At 35.6% G+C, this 20,514-nt stretch overlaps 1 protein-coding gene across 1 annotated transcript in view; it reads left to right on the forward strand.

Moving 5' to 3' along the window:
• The window catches only part of NPAT (nuclear protein, coactivator of histone transcription), a 56,800-nt gene that overhangs the window by 24,713 nt on the left and 11,573 nt on the right, over positions 1-20,514 (forward strand). The window contains exons 3-12 of the mRNA XM_016218208.2: positions 6,340-6,400; positions 7,781-7,853; positions 9,476-9,516; positions 9,999-10,223; positions 11,175-11,256; positions 12,207-12,294; positions 12,794-12,885; positions 12,967-13,054; positions 18,873-18,969; positions 19,607-19,735. Of these exons, the coding sequence (XP_016073694.2) occupies positions 6,340-6,400; positions 7,781-7,853; positions 9,476-9,516; positions 9,999-10,223; positions 11,175-11,256; positions 12,207-12,294; positions 12,794-12,885; positions 12,967-13,054; positions 18,873-18,969; positions 19,607-19,735 (976 nt within the window). The remainder of the gene's footprint in view (positions 1-6,339; positions 6,401-7,780; positions 7,854-9,475; positions 9,517-9,998; positions 10,224-11,174; positions 11,257-12,206; positions 12,295-12,793; positions 12,886-12,966; positions 13,055-18,872; positions 18,970-19,606; positions 19,736-20,514) is intronic.

Consider the following 20,514-nt stretch of genomic DNA (forward strand, 5'->3'; position numbering starts at 1 on the left):
TTAAAGGACCCTTGGGATTTGATTGGGTTCACCCAGATAATCCAGAAAGTCTTATTTTAAGGTCACCTGACTAACAGTGTAATATTCTGCCAATTGCAGACCTGAATAGTTCTAGTTTATAGAGCTTGAATACACAATTTTTTTTTAATTAAAAATTTTTAATGTTGACACTGTTGCAGATGTCCCCCATTTTCCCCCCTTTGCCCATCTCCACACGATTTCTTTTAGGGGAGAACTGTTGCTATTTGGGAAGTACTCTTTTTTATTTTAATTCTGGGATGTGGGATGTAAAGCTCTATTTAATTAGAGTGTAGTTGACATACAGTATTACATTAGTTTCAAATCTATAACATAGTGATTTGACATTTATATATCTTATGCAGTGATCACCACAGGAAGCCTAGTAACCATCTGTCACAGCATAAAGTTACTGTGATAGCCATAGCTGGTTTTGCTCAGTAGTTCAAGCATCGGACTGCGGACTGAAGGGTCCTGGTTCGATTCCAGCCAAGGGCACATACCTCAGTTGCAGGCTCAATGCCCAGCCCTGGTCAGGGCTCGTGCAGGAGGCAACTAGTCGATGTACATCGATGTCTGTCTGTCTCTGTCTCTCCCTCTCCCCACTCTCTTCCCCTTCCACTCTGTCTGAAAAGCAGTGGAAAAAGTATCCTCAGGTGAGGATAAAAAATAAAGTTACTGCGATATTACTGACTGTATTCCCTATGCTGTACTTTATATCTGTGACTTATTTATAAGTTTCTATCTCTTAATCCCACTCAACCTTTTGCCCACCACCGCCCAACCCTCTGGCAACTATCATTTTGTTCTCTGTATTTATGAGTCTGTTTTGTTTGTTCACATTTTTAGGATTCCACGTGTAAGTGTAATGATACAGTATTTGACTCTCTGACTTATTCCACTTAGCATAATACTCTGTAGGTGCACCATGCTGTTGCAAATGGCAAAGTTTTGTTCTTTTTCATGGCTGAGGAATATTGGCGTGTGTGTGTGTGTGTGTGTGTGTGTGAGGGAGGGAGGGAGAAACTTGTTTTTTTGTTTGTTTTAAAGATATCTTTATTCATTTCAGAGAGAGGAAGGGAGAGGGAGGGAGAGAGAGAAACGTCAATGATGAGAGAGTCATTGATCGGCTGCCTGCTGCACGCCCCTGACTGGGGATCAAGCCCACAACCCGGGCATGTGCCCTGACTGGGAATCGAACCCCGGATCCTAGGTGGTCGCTCAACCGCTGAGCCACGCCCGGCTGGGCGAGGGGGAAACTTATCTATCCAGTCATCTATTGATAGACACTTAGGTTGCTTCCATATCATGGCTATTGCAAATAACACTTCAGTGAACATAGATGTGCACATATCTTTTCAAATTAGTGTTTTGTTTTCTTCAGATAAACGCCCAGAAGTAGAATTTTCTCTTGTTATAACCTTTGTTTTAAGGTATATTTTGTCTGGTTTAAGTATTGCTATCCCAGCTTTTTGTTTGTTTCCATTTTCATGAAATGTATTTTTCATCTCTTTACTTTCAGTCTATGTGTGTCATTTCAATCTGAAGTGAATCTTTAGGCAACATATATAAGGGTCTTGGTTTTTTATCCACTTAGTGATGTTATGCCTCTCCCCCCCCCATTGTCTTTTGAATAGAGCAATTATTTACGTTTAAAGTAATTACTGCTAGGTATGTACTTACTGTCATTTTCATTGTTTTCATACTTGCTTTCTAAGTGGTTGATCTACAACCTTTACTATATGTTTGCCTTTACTAGTGAGATTTTTTTTTTTTTCTTTCATATATATTCTTATTTCTAGTTTTGGCCTTTTCTTTACCACTTAAAGAATTCCCTTTAACATTTCTTGTAATGCCAGTTTAGTGGTGAACTTCTTTAGCTTTCGCTGGTTTGGGAAACTCTTAATCTCAATCTGAATGATAACCTTGCAGGTTAGAGTATTCTTGGTTATAGTTTTTTTCCTTTCATCTTGGTTATAGTTTTTTTCCTTTCATCATGTTGAATATATTCTGCCACTCTTTTCTGGCCTGTAAATTTTCTGTTGAGAAATCAGTTTATAGTCTTATGGGCTTCCCTTATATGTAGCTAGTTATTTTTGCCTTTAACCTTTGCCATTTAAATTATGATTTGTCTTGGTGTCGGCCTGTTTGAATTCATCTTGTTTGGGACTCTTTGCATTTTCTGGACTTTTATGTCTATTTCCTTCACTAGGTTAGGAAAGTTTTCTGTCATTATTTCAAATAGGTTTTCAATTTCTTGCTCTCTCTTGTCCTTCCAGCACCCCCATGCTGAGAATGTTGGTATACATGAAGTTGTCCCAGAGGCTTCTTACACTATTTTTCTGGATTCTTTTTTCTTTTTGCTGTTCTGATTGGGTGTTTTATGCCTCCTTATATTCTAAATCGCTGATTTGATTTTCAGCTTCAGGTACTCTGCTGTTGATTCCCTGTAAATTATTCATTTCAGTTAGCGTAGCCTTCATTTCTGAATGGGTTTGGTTGTTTTTTTTTTACAGTTTCCATGTCCTTTTTTATGCTGTTGAAATTCTTTCTAAGTTAACTACTCTTCACCTATGTTCATTGATCATCCTTATAACCAGTGTTTTGAACTCTGCATCTAGTAGATTGCTGGTCTCCATTTTGTTTAGTTCTTTGTCTCCTTATTTTGGCAGCCTCCCTGTGTTTGTTTCTATGTATTAGGTAGAGCTGCTACATCACCTGGGTTTGGTAGAGTGGCCTGATGTAGTATATATCCTGTAGGGCCCAGTGGCACAGCTTCCCCATGTGGACTCGGTACACCCTCCTGTTGTAGTTGAGCCTTGATTGCTGTTGGCATGTCAACAGGAGGGATTTGCCCCCAGGCCCATCCACTGCAAGGACTAGCTGCAAACACCGTCCACTGTCAAGGATCAGCTGTGCAGGAGCCCACCCCACAAATCAGTACTTTCTTCTGTTCAGCTGTGGTGCCCACTGAATCTGCCCCTTGAATGTGTCACTGTGGTGGTAATTGGGTGATGTTTTGACATGGTCTGAAGCTGTCCACTGGGTATGCTGGCTCTGGGGCCTCCTGGGAGGTACAGGCTAAGGTTAGCACCCCTCACCCCCACCCCCCGTGTTCTGGCCAGGGCTACCTGGCTTGAGTTACAAAGCAGTCTGCAGCTGCCTGCTACTTGTGCTGGGCTTGGAGTTGCCCGGGAGAGACTAAGCTGTGAACCTGGCTGCTACTAGCACTGGGCCTGGGGCCACTTAGCACAAGGCACACTTAGACCAGATGCTGCTTATTTGAGAGGTTTCAGGAAAGTGAAGCGTGAGAAATTCCTGTAGAAAAGGCACTGGAAACAGCTTGAGTGGGGCCTCAAGTTTGGTGGGGTGGCATCTCAGATATGGCTCCCACCTGCCGGCTCTGTGGGGGGAAGACTCAGTAAAGGAACAATGGCGTCTGCTAGCACTTCTCTCTGGCAGAATACTGGACACCCCACCCCACCCCACCCCTCAGCCCTCCTAGCTCTTGTCCTGATGCCTGACACTTCAGTTCCTCCCTGTATGTCCCTGGTGCCTTTTGAGCTGCTATCCCAGTACTGGAGCTCAAAAAGACTGAGTCAGAGTAAGTCCATGTGCTGGCCCTTTAAGAGGAATACCTGGGACTCCAGCAGCCCTCAGTCTCTGGCAGTGAGTTTTTAGATAACGATACCAAAGGCACTGACTATAAAAATTCAACTTTATAAAATTAAAATCTTGTGCTTTGTAAGATACAGCATTGAAAGAGTGACAAGCCACAGGCTAGAAGAAAATATTTGTAACTCACATTTCATATAGGATATGTACCCAGAATATGTTAAAACCTCCTAAAATTCAAAACAAAACACCCACAAACAACTGCCTTTTTTTTTTTTTTTTTTTTTTTAAGTGGGCAAGAGATTTGAAAAACCTGCCCCAAAGAAAATATATGGATGGTAATAAGCATATGAAAAATGCTCTGCATCATTAGTTGTTAAGAAACTACAAATACCCCAATGAGATACCAGTATTTACCTATTAGAATGGTTAGTGTAAAAAAATTTTTTTTAACTGTCAGAGCCTTCATGGCAAGTAAATAAACTATCGGTGGTATATTCCTACCTTGGAATACTACTGAACAATAAAAAGTAACAGTGTTGATTCAAACTATATGAATGAATCTTAATTTAGAAGAATTCAGAAGAATTTACTTATCAACTCTGAACAAGTAAATAAATATATTGTAGGTAATGGGAGCCAGGTTTCTTGCTCTGTGAGAAGATACAAGTAAAGATAAGAATACAGCCTGTGGTAGGAATGCAGACTGGTGCGACCACTGTGGAAAACAGTATGGAGTTTCCTCAAAAAATTAAAAATGAAACTGCCTTTTTACCCAGCGATTCCACTTCTGGGAATATATCCTAAGAATCCACAAACACCAGTCAGAAAGAATATGTGTACCCCTACCTTCATAGCTATTTACAATAGCTAAGATCTTGAAACAGCCCAAATGCCCATTATCAGGTAAGTGCATAAAAAAAGCTATGGTGCATTTATACAATGGAATACTACAGAGCTGTAAGAAAGAAGGAACTCTTACCCTTTGCAACAGCATGTATGGGCCTGGTGAATACTATGCTAAGTGAAATAAACCAGAGAAAGACAAATACCATAGGATCTCACTAATATGTGGAATCTGATGAATAAAATAAACTGATGAACAGAGTGGAACCAGAACCATGGATAAATGGAACAGACTGTCGGGTGCCCAAGGGGAGGGGAGGGGATGATTGGATAAAGAAGGTGAAGGGATTAGCTAAAGAACATATATTAATATGAACATGGACTATAGTTTGGTGAAGACCAAGGGTGGGAGAGGAAGGGGGAGAGGGGGAGGTGCTCAAAGGGGAGGAAAATGGGAGTCAGCTGCAGTAATGTCAACGTTAACATTTTTTTAATTAAAAAGAAAAGAATACAACCTGTGGTGTTGAATTATAGTCAGATATCAGTGTTTGTTTTAATATTTGTAAAAATATATAATGTTTGTATATATGACTTAATGTATCTGTGTTTGTGTTGTTTTTTCTGCTATGAGGGCCTACTTGCCATAATACCCTAGTAGTTTACAAGCACAACTAACACCCGGATCTTTACGTGTCGAATTTCTGGAGACTGGGAAGTCTAACATCAGGGTGACCCTAATTTCTTTTCTGGTGAAGACTGCATTCCTGGCTTATAGAAGACCACCTTCCTTAACATGTCTTCACATGAATCTTGGAGGACACAATTCAGTCCATAATTGAGCCATTCAGCCATTAATTATTAGCTACTAGAAATAATACAAGGTATAATGAAAAGTTAGTATTAAGTTAATCCCCTAACTTTTAAGGCTTTAATTAAGATAGAAAAACAGCTTGTCCGGCATGGCTCAGCAGTTGAGCACTGACCTTTGATCAAGGAGATCGAGGTTTGATTCCCGGTCAGGGCACATGCCAAGTTACAGGCTCAATCCTGGGGAGGAGGGGCATACAGTAGGCAGCTGATCAATGACTCTCTCATCGTTGATGTTTCTCTCCCCCTCTCCCTCTCTCTGAAATCAATGAAGACATAGTTTTTAAAAAAAAGAAAAAGAAGAACAAAATAGAAAGCTGCTGTGAAAGATCAGAAACAGAAAAGGAACTAATCACCTATTATGTGTTAACTATTGTCCTAGTTATGTTACATGTATCCTCAGTCTTCACAACAAAAGGTTCTGTGAATTAAGAATTAATATGTTCATTTTTATATATGAAAGAAAGTCTTAGAGAATTTAGGTGATTTGTCACAACTGTAGTAAGTGTTTAACTTGAAACTAGAACTGTCTGCTCTAAAAATTCTATTTTATTACATGACCTCTATCCTTTAGCAGTTGTAGAAATGGAGGTGGGGAGGGGGCTGAGTTTATGAGATGATTCCAAGTAAAAATGGAAGGTGCACATGGCTTGCAAGATAGAAAGGCATGGATCCTTGTTTTTAAACAGTTATGACCGGATCCCTCCTGCCAACTGAAAACTGCTTTTATGCCTTGGGCTATATTGGTTTAAAAAGCACAGTCACAATGTCTTATCCAAACAGCCAAGGTTCTTTACCCTTAGAAGATTTTTTGCAACCCCTAACTTGAGTGACTGTTTTCATTTTAGATGACCTCTTTATACTTTCTTCATCAGCTACTCTGCAGTCCAGATCCTTTATCAATTTACATATGGTAAAATGTTTCATGGTGGCAAACGATTGGTCGTATTAAACAATTTTGGTAATGCTTGATCTTTTTTTTTTTTTTTTCAGTCCTTATTTGGAAAAAACTTGACAACCATTTTGAATGAATATGTAGCTATGAAAACAAAAGGTAAGTATTCACATTCAGAGATTTTTGTTTGTTTTAGATAGCATTTATCTAATTGTTTTAATTACAAATAATTTTTAAAAGATAGTAACACCTTATAAAAGCAGTAAGAAAACTTGTCTCCATTGTAATGAGATAAATTTTACTGGGACCTTGATGAATAGGCTATGTGTTATAAAATTTCAAACTAATATTTTAATTTTAAGTTTATTAAATCTGAACACAGGAACCAGTCATAAAATTTTGGCTTATATTTATCAGAATATAAAATAGTTATTTCCTAAATAAATGTTTTAGGGAGAAAGTTAGAATTGTTTATTTTATTCTCTAATAGTTATTATTTCTGTAGTTTACAACATTAATGAAAGAATTGGCAATAAATAATTAGCATAAAATGATAACATAAAAAGGAAATAAGCCTAACATTGAGTTTGAGTGCTATCTGTATGCAGCATTGTGCTAGGTGCTTTCATATGTTTTAATCTTAGTCCTTAAAATAATTCAGTGAGAGAGATTGCTTATTTCAACCCATATTTAAGGATCAGAAAACTGGATTAGAGAGGCCAGATAATTTTTCCAAGATCACAGAACTAGAAACTGCAGAAAGTAATAGACCTGAAAGTTCTGGGCCTGAATTTCATTTCTAACTCTTCAAGAAGGTTACTTGACGTTTCTGCCAAACTTTTCTTTTCTCAAAGTATCTTAACTATCTTACAGAAATATTCAGAGTGTAAGTGACATCAGAAACAGTATGCTATGGTAATACAAGGGTTTGTATACCACTTCTGTGTTGGGCAGCTTTCCTCTGGTTTGACTTTTTATAAATAGATGGTATAGATTTTAAACATCTCACAAATTTCCACTTGTTGTGGTTTTAGAGCACATCCTACAAAAAACTAATTAGGATGTCCTCAGGAATTTTCCTGTAATTCTAAGTGGTAAAACTTTTTAAAGGATTGCTGAGCAATCAGAGTGATTTGGACCTGAAAATAATTGGATGTAGAAAACTAATTTCCATACTCACAGGATTTTGCATAATCTTTATGATTACTTATTATAAATCTAATTTTTAATTCACTTTCAAATGTCACATGATGTTAGAACAGAGATTTAAAATAGTTTGTCTTTAATTCAAAGAAGATACAACATTAATAATCTAAATAAAGTTTCAGAGATTTCACAAGTGTCCATTTTCACTCATATTGCATCTGATATTCATTGGCTTGACGAGAAAGCAGTCTCATATAACTTCAGTTTCCAGCATAATGTCAGCAGCTGAGAGGAAATTTTGTTTTTCTCAATCATTTTCTTTGTATATTCAAATTAAATGATATCTTTTTTCCAACTGAGTTTTTTAAAGAAACTTTTCCTCTTATGATTTAGAAACATCAAATCACGTCCCAGCAATTATGTCATCTCTGTGGAAAAAGTTAGACCACACACTTTCTCAGATCAGGTAATGAAAATCTCATATAATAAGCTTATCAGAATGTGTATAATGATTTTGGGATGCAAACACATGTAAGAATCAATTCGAGTTTTAAATCTTCCTATGACTCACATGGTGCATTTATAAAACATTGGTCTAATTTTGAAATTGCTCTAGAGGTTATTGATATTTCTTTCTCTTTGATTGGAATAATTTGAAATAAATTATATACTTTCATAAAATGCTTAGAAAAGAGGAAATTGAGACTTAGAGAATTTTAATGGACATTTCCAAATTCCCATAGCAATTTATCGGTATATCTTTGGCCAGAATATAAATCTAATCCCAGTCTGGTATGAATACAAATCTCCTAATCCCAGTTCCCTTATACAGTTTCATTTTCATTACATTTGCAGAGAGTTGATGTATGTAATCCATGCCCCTTCGGTTCTTCCATTATAAAGCAGCAAGCTTGAGTAATAATACTTCTGGAGTCTTCTACTTTGAGATATTCAGTAATAATACTTCTGGAGTCTTCTACTTTGAGATATTCACGTAGTACTAATTAATGTTCACCTTTTACCTTGGTCAGGGCCTTGGAATGCCAGCCGTATTGATATTAATTTTATAAATTCTCTTATTTTACTACTTACTCTATTATGAAAAACCTTAGTTTCTTACCGTTTCTTTCAGAGCTACAAGTACCCCACTTAAATTCAGCAGGGGCCTCATTTTCCTTACTCAGTTTAAACTGCTAAAATACCTCTCATGCTTTATATCTCACTGTAACGCATCTTATTTGGTATTACTTTTATTCCCCTTTCCTGACTCTTGTATTTTCTACCCTTGCCAATAATCTTCAAGGCATTCACATTTAATTAATACTGTAAGTACTTATAAGCTATTGAGATATTTTATTGTCAGCATTGTTACGTATAAAGAAAAGGCTCTTAGCCAGCTATTCCCCAAGATTGGTTTATTATTAAAAATGCGTATTTGATTCAGTCAGTTTTGTGGTTCTTATTGGTAGCAACTTATTTGACAGCATTCTAGGACAGTGGCACAGTGTCTGTGATCGTTTACCAAATACATGGGTAACTCAAATCATAGTAAAAGGAGAATCAGCTTGTGTTGTGAATTTTCTTATTTGTTTGCTTAACTCCTTTAGAGGTTGGATGAAATAATTTCATAGTCATAAATTTGATAAAAACAGAATGTCCTTTGAAATCAGCTTTGGGATTCTGAAATACTTATGTCTGGAGTGATGTGAAATCAGAATTTCTCTAGGAAGGCACCTCTGTAATTATAAGAGATAACTGGTAGTTGTAAAATTATATATATATTGAGTTCCTAAAGTCAAGTCAGATTGTACTCTTAATGGGATGTCAAGGCTCTCTAATGCATATTGCATTAGATAAAAACTTGATTATTAAAGTTATTTGTGTGTGAGTGTTTGCATGCCACTATTTTTCTACTAAAGCAAATAAGATTTGGCCCCACCCCCCAAAAAAAGGTGCTTGTGTTTTTTATCTGAAAGAGATGTATTGCCTTTTAACTCATAATTGAATTCAGGTCTTTCTGCAGCTAAATAGAGTATGACTTGGCAAGAGAAGTTTTTTAATGTCTAACTACTTTGTTTTATTTGGTAGGAGCATGCAAGGTTCCCCAGGGTTTGCTGCCAATCAGAGAGGTTTGTATTCAACTTTAAATAATGTTCAGAATTACCTCATACTGTGTCAGAAGAAAATTTTAAGTAACATTACATGTGTACTAAGTATATATTTTGTTTAAACTCCTGCTTTTCTAAGCACAGTTATTCTAATAATAGGAAATGATTTCATTTATTGTAAAAATAAGCATTTGAAATACTCCCTGTTTTTCTTATTGGCCCTTATGTATATTTACATCTTTCATTCTCATTCTATAAGTTTGTTTTCCAAATTTTTGAGGTATTATCAGTATGAATTATAACAGAATTAATGTACTCTTAGATTTAAATTTTCTAATTTTAGTTTGTTTCTTAGGACATCTCATAAACTTAGTTAATATTTTTAAGGGCTGTTTTTCAATAGATTTAATATGTTAAATAGTAGGGTATGTATCATGTAGACTTCTCAAATTCTGAAAGTACTCAGACATTGAGTTAATTTTTTTAATTCTCACGTGTTTCAGCCCGAACAAGAAGTGGAATTGCAGAAATCAAACGGCAGAGAAGGCTTGCATCTCAAGTAGCTCCCGCCACTTCAGAGTTACTGACTTTACCGTATCTCTCAGGACAGTTTACTACTGCTCCAATGACAGCTACACAAGTTATTCGACCAACTAGCCAAACTTCAGTTCCTTTGAGGTCAAATTTTGTAGTAGTTAACCATTCACAATCTCAAGACATGGTGACCAGTAAGTTTAAATTTTACACTCATAAATTTTGTTTTTAATCAAATTGTATAAATGAGATGATATATTATTGTCTTTACACTCATAGTGTAAAATTATAGCCCAAAAAAAGGCAAGAAAGATTTTCAATAAATTTGCCATAAAGTAGCCATATTGTTAAATCTCTGAGACATTTTAATCTAGGCTTCTTATTTCTGTTCTAACTGAAGTCCAACATTGAACTAACTCTCTTCTATATCTCAGTTATCTACATTAATAGAAAAGGCCCCATTGTATTTGATTTTAAAAGGAATACACATTATATATCATCACATCCTTATTTTTGTTTCTGCTAGCCTTCCATTTTGGGATGAGGAGTGTTTTCTAGTTCACCTCCATCTCTACATATTGAAAATCCTTTATACTCCTGGCTGAATCTTAGAACTAGAGTTAAACTTGGAAAACATCTGGGTACATCTTGCTTGTTGTATACTTGAAACTTTTGAAAACACATAATATTAAGGGGCAAAAGCCAGTTAATAATAGAGTTGGGATTATAATTGAGGTGCCAGCTCTCTGTTTCTAGACCAGTCTTCTTTCTCTCCTGTGCAGCTAAAATTCATTGCCATCCATTCTTCCTCATTTCCGTCTTTTCTCCAACCTCTTACACACCTCTGGGTAAAAACTTAGTATATATGTACTATAGTAAACACTTAGTTTATACTTTTTATAGTTCTTTCATTCTGCCGTGTTATTTTTTCTTGAGATTATACTGTATTTTGTGTTTTATTGCAGAACCTTAATTCGTAGGTACTATATTTTATTCATCTTAATATCTTCTACAGTGCCTTTGTACATAGTAGGCACTGAGTGTATGCTAACTGAATTACATATAAAATTTTGTAATGCTACTTATTCCGTTAATTCAAGTTTAAAAAAACTATTCAGTTTCCTTTTTGTTTTCTTGAAATACAGCTGGAGAGACTTTAAATATCATTCCTGGTTCTCAGGAGAAGAAAACTCATGCCAGTTTAATGTCTCCTGGTAGACGAAAAAGGTAAATGTTTTTTAAAAGGACAGGTTTCTAATAGCCATTAAAAAGAAGGATGTACACCTGGATGTTTACATTCTAAATAAAATAACAAGATTGGATTAAGTTCTTGGGGCTATTTACTGTAATATCCATTTGAAAACTTTTTTTCCTACGTTGTACCCTCTCTGAAATCAGGTGGTGTCTTATAATAATGGATATCACTTCTGTTAGAAATATGTTTTTTCTGTAGTAGTACAGAAAAGTATATCTTAAAATTGATGTTATTTCAGATTTTTTAAAGTGAATATAAGTAATACTGGCATGTTTTAGGGTTTACAAAACACATATTTGAAGTCAATAGAGATCTTTTCAGGGACAGTCTGAGAAAAATTTCTTCTGTCCCACTTAACCCACGTGTCTTTCTTTGAAGGATATTCAGAAAAGGGATATTAGTTTTTACCCTGATTTCTCAACTGCCATGTGATGGGTATTTTTGTTGGAATTTTTCCTGTTGGCTTTCTGTCAAGGCTAACCTCAGCCTTCTTTATGGCAAGCTTTCTCACTTAACCGTTAAAATAGTAAAACAACTATAAAAATATCTAATAGGAACCTTGACCTGTTTATAGTTTTTCATATATTTTATTTCATTCAGTTCTTTCATAAACCCAATAATGCAATTGGTCTTATCCCATTATAAAGTGAATCAGAGGGTCATAGCTTACCTTTGCTGCAGACCACATAGCTAATGAGTGGTAAAGCTAGAGCTCAAATCCATTTTTTCTTAATTCAAGTCTATAATGCTTTTCCACTCAACTGCCCTTTGTTCCTACCATAAATCGAGAAAATATCTATTCTACTGTGATGTTAAGATTTATGTCTGTATTTATAATGTATATATTATGTCTGTATGCATAATTATCATTGAATCTGTTAATCATACTACTCGAAAAACAAACTTTTAAAATGTGTTTCAGTGAATCTCAAAGGAAAAATACCACTTTGTCTGGGCCTCAATCAACAATACGGAATTTGCAGGATCCAAATGCATTTGCAGTAGAAAAAGTAAGTGACCTTCCCAAACTTTGCAACTTAAGCTGTTTCTGAGTTTTAAAATATTGATATATACAAAAACAGTGCAGTGGAATTGCCTTGGGATAGAGGGTGGCGACGTTTAGCAGTAAGGGACAGCTCATTCAGAATAGATAGTACGTGAGAACGCACCAAGTAAGAAACAGTTGTATGTTTAGGAAACACTAAATACATTGTGTGGAATTACAGAATATAATAGGGCATTTTACTGGAGTCAGATTTTTAGAAACCTTGTATGAAAAGCTAGAGTTTTAACTATTTAATCACTGCAGAGGGGTTGGTGAAGGATCTGTGAACACTTAAAAATTGTAAAAGGTAGTATTCGGTTGTTAATATGGAGGGAGCCACCATAACTTCTGAGTTTCCACCTACATTTATTAAAACTATCCAGCTTCCATTAATTGCTGTTTTTTTAAAATAAATAACATAATATTCTATCTGTCCTTTTGGTAATAATGACTTTCTTTTCCAGCAAATGGTTATCGAAAATGCACGAGAAAAAATATTAAGCAACAAGTCTCTTCAAGAAAAGCTTGCAGAGAACATTAATAAATTTCTGACTAGGTAAGCTGTGTGTGTTTAAAATGCCTGATTGTTTTTGCCTAATTGAGAACTATACTAAAAATATTCCTTTCTGTATTACAGTGACAACAATATTGCTCAAGCACCTAAGCAAACAGATAGCAACCCTACTGAACCAGAAACTTCAATTGATGAACTCCTGGGGCTTCAGGTAAGGGTAAGGGTGGCTGTGTGTAGTACAGGTATACTCATAGTTAAAAATGATGGTATTTTGGCTTCATTCCAAAATCATTGCCAATAGATTACATATATAAAATTATTTAAAATACTAATTTAATATATGGATTTCCTTTATTATCTGGATGTAATCTGTTGCTGAAAATGTGTTAGTGAATTTTCAAATAATCAGTCAAAATTGCACTAGAGTCGTGCCACGTAATCATGTTTTGGTCAATGATGGACCACATATATACAAAGGTGATCCCATAATAAATTACTGATAGAATTGAATTTCCTGTAAGAAATGGAAGGATATGTGGTTCAGGAGGAATTTTTTTTTCTGAGAGAAGCAACATCTATGGGGTTTGGCAGTAGATTCCCTCTCACCCACAGCATCTCAGTTTTGAGTATGCAGGTTACCTCTCATTCAGGCAGCTACTGACCTGTTTCAGCACAGAGGAACCTGTCCTCTGCACTAAATATTTAGGGGGTGCTACAGCCCTCCCAGATCTAGCCTGATGGTCTTCTGAGTACATTGTGTAAAGTCTTTGTTGAGGACCTAAGATCCTGGACAAGGACAGAGATCCACAGAAGCTACCTTAGCAGCTATAAAGTGCCACTGCTACTTTAGTAAAAACTTTCTGTGATAGTGTGGAGCCAGCCTGACCCTGGACTTTGGAAATATTTTCAGGTTGTAATGCTGTAAAGCATAGATACATTTTATTTCTTCCATCAGTTCAATGCCAGAGAGAGCCCTTTGTGCCAGATAGGATCAGTGGAACCAAAAACAAATTTCCAAAGTCAGAATATTGAGTCCTTAGTACTACGCCATCTCCATGTTAAAAACACCCTCATTTTTTAGGCCTACCACCAAGTTCCTTAATCTAACCACCAGTCCAACATGCAGTCGCCAAAACCACATGGCCCTATCGCCTATGTTTGCGTACCTTTTGATTTCTTATTCCTGCTGATTATCAGGCCACCTTCCACTTCCTCCTGACAGTCACTATTATGGTGATGTATGCCTTACCCAGCTGTATTTCCAATCAGTCTAGCCCACATCCCAGTTCACAGAGCGGAATTGACAGCTTTGATGTTTTATTGCTGACCTGTTGGGGAGGGACAGTATTTACAAAGCCTGTGGTAGTGTACACTAATGTCCTAGGCCCTCACATTCACTCACCACTCACTCACTGATCCATCCAGAGCAACTTCCAGTCCTGCAAACACCATTTATACTGACTGCTATATACAGTATACCATTTTTTGCCTTTTAGACCATATTCTTACAGTACCTTTTCTATGTTTAGATATATTTAGATACACAAATACTTATTCTGTTAAAATTGCCTATAGTATTCAGTATAACATGCTATACAGGTTTGTAGCTTAGGAGCAATAAGCTGTAACATACAGCCTACAGGTGTAATAGGCTATATCATCTCAGTTTGTTTAAAACATACTGTGATGTTCACACAATGACAAAATTGACCAATGATGCATTTCTCAGAACATACCCCATTGTTAAGTGACACGTGACTTTATTTTTTTCCAGTTTTACCGAGAAATAATTGACATACATTACTGTGTAAGTTTAAGGCATGTGGCATGATGATTTTATTTACATATGTTAAAATTGCCTTACTTAAATGGTAAAAGTAATAAGACATTTCTAACCCATCTAATAACTTTAACCAACTCTTCCAGACATCAGTAAAATATTTTTCCTATATCCATGCGGCAATCAGTCATGTATTTCTAAGTATTTAATACTTAAAAGATTCATTAATGGGTATATTTGTGTGCAGTAAGCAGCACTATACAGTGTATAATAAATTAATTTTCTTTACACTACTACAAACTATAAAAATATTTTAAAAAAACCAATGAAATGATACGTTGAAGGTGTATTGTGAATTCAAGTAATATTTAACAAAATAAAATGAACAAGACACTTTTAAAAAGAAAGGTTGCCCAGCCAGGCGTGGCTCAGCAGTTGAGCATCGACCTAGGATCTAGGCAATCAGGGTTTGATTCCCAGTCAGGGCACATGCCCGGTTGCGGGCTTGATCAATGACTCTCCTGTCATTGATGTTTTTCTCTCTCTCTCCCTCTCCTTTCCTCTCTCTGAAATCAATAAAGATATATTTTTTGAAAAAAAGAAAGGTTACTTACTAACTAATTGAGTAATTTTGTGAGATTACCACTAAGAGAAGGAAAATAGGGAATAATAGTCACTTGCTATTCAGTGATGGTGAAGGTGAAAGAGTGTAAATTGATAAACGAATTTAACAGTATATGTTTTAAGATTTGTCTATGAGTAAATATCCTTTTTGAAGAGCAGCTAAGACTGACTGTAGCACATCCTTTTACTTGTCCTGTCAGGCAATGTAATCATTTTTGTTGCCAAGCCCACGAAATAAATTCATTATAGTGAATTTTCTGTGAGTTGATGAATTCTGGTAAAACCACTGAATTTTTTTCTTTTTGTCAGTTCCTTCAGAATAATTTTTCAAAACAAGAAAACGTGTTATATTCTCCCGTGGAGAAATTCAGAAAATTTAACAAAATAGGATAAACTTTTTAAAGCAACCTTTACATTACCTATCAGTACTTTTTACAGCCTCTTCTCTCTTAATGTTTTACAAATACATGTTGACTATTCTAACTTTTAATAGTCTCAAACTCCTTGCTTATATTTTCTCCACAAACATATCTAAAACTAGATGGTTACCGTAATCAAGGCAGTCTGTTAGATACTGTGTGAGACTGTATTAAAGTGATGATACAACCCTCTGCTGTTGATTGTTTATAATATTATGCAGTATCTGTCAAAAGTTAAATATCCAGGTTTAAATAACTTTTCAAATGAACAGCAAGACATAATATCCTACAGAGTAGTATATGCATCAGCTGCACTAAGGCATGAACAGCCAATTGTACAAATAGGTGAAGTAGGAATTTAAAAACTATGTGCAGGTCTTTTTAACCTTGGGATAGACAAGATTTCTTAGGCTATATAATTCACAAATTGTAGTAATAATTTTAAAAGGCTTCCTTAAAATTTATAATATCTGCTTGTTAAAAGCAACATTAAAGAAAATTAAAAGACAAAGGACCAACTTAGAGAAAAGACTCATAATACATATATCTGGCAAGGAATTTATATCCAAAGGATATAAGGAGCTTCCACAAATCAATAATAAAAGGATAAATCATCCTATTTTTAAAAATGGGTGAAGGACTATAGCAGACAAAGGAAGATACAGTAATAAGCCCATGAAAAAGTACTCCACATTGTCATTTGGGAAATGAAAATTAAGAATACAGTGAGATGTCATTTCATACTCACTTAGAATGGCTAAAATAAAAGGAATCTGACACCACCAAATGTTGGTAAGGATATGAAACAACTAGAACTCTGAAAAATTGCTTGTGGAGGATATAAAATAATATAGCCTGTTAGGAAAACTCATGGTTTCTTACTAAGTTACATAGACACCTATACACCTACCTGATGATCAGGCAGTTATACTAGGTTTTTACCCAAAAGAAACAAATACGTTCACAAAAAGACTTACACAAGAACATTCATAATAGTCAAACATTGAAAACAAACCAAATGTCCATCAACAAAAAGAAATTTTGACATGGTCATAAAATAGAATACTATTGAACAATAAAAAAGAATGAGCTTCTAATAAATATAGCAACATAGGTAAATCTCAAAGTTATATTAACCAGAGAAGATAGACATAAAGGAATTCATTTTGTATGGTTTTATTAATATAAATTTGCCTCATGGTGAGAGAAATCAGAAACTGTTCCCTGAGTAAGGGTAAGGGAAGTGATTTGTCAAGGGGAGGAATTCTCTAGATGGGGGAATGGTATGTAGGGTGGGTGTAAGTTTCTTGGGTGATGGTGGTCCTGGAACCTCCTAAAGGTTGCCAGTTTGATTTCTGGCCAGAGCACATACCTGGGTTGTGGGTTCCATCCCCAGTTGGGGCATGTACAGAAAACAGCTGATGGATATTTCTCTCTACATCTGTTTCTCTCTTTTTCTCTCCTCCCTATTTCTCTTTCCTTTTCTACCTCCCTCCGTCCCTCCCTCCCTCCATCTAACTGTGTCCTAGGGTGAAAATTAAAAATAAATTAAAATTATTTACAAGGTTTATTTGGAGGTACCTTTGGAATGCATATCTCAAAATTCTTTTCATTCTAATTTTTAAAGTTTAGAATAAAATGAGATTTACTAGAAAAATGTTGTTTTTTATTTTTTTAAATTTACCTTTATTGTTGAAAGTATTACAGATGTCCCATTTTTCTCCCCATTGATTCCCTCCACCCCCTATCTGCCCCAGCCCCAGGCCTTTCCTATACCAGTGTCTTTGTCCATGGGTTATGCTTATAAACATATAAATTATTTGATTAATCTCTACCCACCCAATCCCCCACCCCACCTTCCCTCTGAGATCCCTCAATCTTTTCCATGCTTCTGTGTCTCTTGATCTATTTTGTTCATCAGTTTATTTTATTACATTCCACATATGAATGAGATCATGTGGTGCTTTTCTTTCTCTGACTGGCTTATTTCGCTAAGCATAATACTCTCTAGTTCCCTCCATGCTGTCCCAAAGGATAAGTGATCCTTCTTTTTTATACCTGCGTAGTATTCCATGGTGTAAATGTACCACAGCTTTCTTATCCACTTATCTACTGATGTGCACTTGAGAAAAATGTATATTCTGCAGCTTTGCGATGGAATGTTCTGTAAATGTCAATTAAATCCATCTGATCTAGTGTGTCATTTAGGGTCACTGTTTCCTTGTTGATTTTTTGTCTAGAAGACCTATCCAGTGAAGTCAGTGGGGTGTTAAAGTCTTCTAGTAAAACTATTGCTGTTGATCTCTCAAATTCCTCTAGAAGTTTTGTATATATTTAGGTGCCCCTGTATTGGGTGCATATATGTTTATCAGGGTTATATCCTCTTGATGGATCGATCCCTTTAGTGTTATGTAGTAACCTTTCTTGTCTCTCGTTATGGTCTTCATTTTGAAGTCTGTTTTGTCTGATATGAGTATTGTTACTCCAGTTTTTTGGGGTTTTTCCATTTGCTGGAAAAAAATTTTTCCGTCCCTTCACTCTCATCCTGTGTGAGTCTTTTGTTTTGAGATAGATCTCTTGTAGACAGCATATATTTGGGTCATGTTTTCTTATCCATTCAGCCACCCTGTATCTTTTTATTGGAGCATTTAATCCATTTACATTTAAGGTTATTATTGACAGATACTTATCTACTGCCATTTTAATTATTTATGCCTATGTTTCTCTCTCTATTTCTACTTCTAATTACAGCAGTGGCTTTAACATTTCCTGCAATGCTGCTTTGGTGGTGATAAACTCCTTCAGCCTTTTTTTGTCTGGGTACTGTCAAGGATTTTAAAAAAAAAAAAAAAAAAGGAAAGAGAGCACTGGCCGGTGTTACTCAGTGGTTAGAGCATTGGTCTGTGTACCAAAGAGTGTCCGGGTTCCATTCCCGGACAAGGGCACGTACCTGGGTTGCAGGTTTAATCCCTTGCCCTGTTGGGGCATGTGCAGGAGGCAACCAATCAATGTGTCTCTCTTACATTAATGCCCCCCCCCCCTTTTCTCTCCCTTCCACTCTCTCTAAAAATCAATGGAAAAAATATCCTCAATTTTGTATATATATGCATACATAGTTCCTATGTTTATTTAATGTTTGGAAATATATTGTTTTGCTGGTATTAAACCATATTAATTCAATTAGGTTTTTTTTTTCCCTCTGGTAGAGTGAAATCCATATGTCTGAAGAAGCTATACAAGATATACTGGAACAGACAGAATCAGATCCAGCATTTCAAGCACTCTTTGACCTCTTTGACTATGGTAAGAAGACCGTTTCTTTCAAGGCAGTTAGAAGAAAAAAGTTTTTCTGTTTCTTTGGAAGCTTAACTAAGCATCTGAAAAGTTTCTATTTTCATTAAACATTATATGGATATGAAAGGGAATTTGTTTTTTGTTGTGTTTTTTCTTGAAGAAACTAGCTAACCTGTAAAAATGGAGAACAGTTTGTTTTGTTTTTTTGTGGGCATTTTTGCCAGTCAGCACAAATGTGTTGAAGTCTACTACTATACATACATTGTACCAAACACAATTGGATAATACAAAAGGAATACAAAAAGTTGGATATTTCCATCAACCTTATTACCTAGTGCAATAATTCTCAAAGTGTAGTCTCTCAACCAGCAGTATCAGCATTATCTGAGAACATGTTAAAAATGCACATTTGTGGCTCCCTTCCCCAGATGATTCTGATAATAGGCTAAGGTTTAAGAACTACGTGTCTAGTGGAAAAATCTTTGTACTTGTCAGTGATACACAAGGCAATATATTAAAAACATCCAAAATACCATAATTAAAACCAAAGTTTAACATTTGCTTGACCACTGTCAAGCTTCATTAATTGATGCTTATTTTTATTTTGGTCATTTAACCAATTGTTTCCCTGTTCCCTTTTTAACAGGTAAAACAAAGAATAATAAAAATTTATCACAAGGCATTTCCAGTCAGCATATGGAAACCAATCCCAATGTAGTCTTAGCAGATGAAACTAATCTAACAGTTAAAGGTTCTTTTAAAACAGAAGAATCTGGTAAGAATTTGACTTTGTTAATATCATCAATCCAAACCCTAATGTCAGTCTCAAAATTTCAAAGACAAAAAACAATTATTTAATTTGAAAGCTGCTCAAGTTACCATGTAGGTCACTTTTGTATTTCTAGTATTCTCTCTTCATTAGAAAAAAAAAAGAAAAAGAAAATTACTCCCCAGCCATTGATTAAAACATGAATTTTTAGTACTGACTCTTTCATCTTACAATTGATTCTCAACATGCACAATTTGGTCTTAATAGTGTTGACCAAACACTATTTTGAGCCACAAATTCAAATCCCTAATATGTAAGGATGGTGTGTGGTATTAATCATTAAGCAAGCTTAGCTGACTGCTCAGTATCTGTATCTCACTTATTTAGAGGAAATTACATGTGATAGTCTTGAATTAAGGGGTTTGTGAAGTTTTAGGAAATATTTTTGTGTGTCTACTAACTCTCAGTCCTTTGTATTTCTCCCATGGAGTACCAATTTGGCACATAATTGCCCCACAATAACTACTTATTGAATGAGGGAAGGCAGTCAGTATGTCCATTTTAGATCTTTTAAATATTTTCCCATTTTCCTCAGATTTTACTTCGGTGAAATATAACACATGTACAGAAGAACACAATAAAAAAATGTGTATAGCTCATTGAATTACAGTCCAGCAAATACCATATAACCATCTCCTAAGTAAAAAAATAGAACACCGCCAGCACCACCAAAACCTCTCTTCATATCCCTTCCCAATCAAAAATTCCTCCATCCCTGTTTCTTA

Source organism: Miniopterus natalensis, chromosome 11 (assembly GCF_054644295.1).
Source record: "Miniopterus natalensis isolate mMinNat1 chromosome 11, mMinNat1.hap1, whole genome shotgun sequence".
NCBI lineage: Eukaryota > Metazoa > Chordata > Mammalia > Chiroptera > Miniopteridae > Miniopterus > Miniopterus natalensis.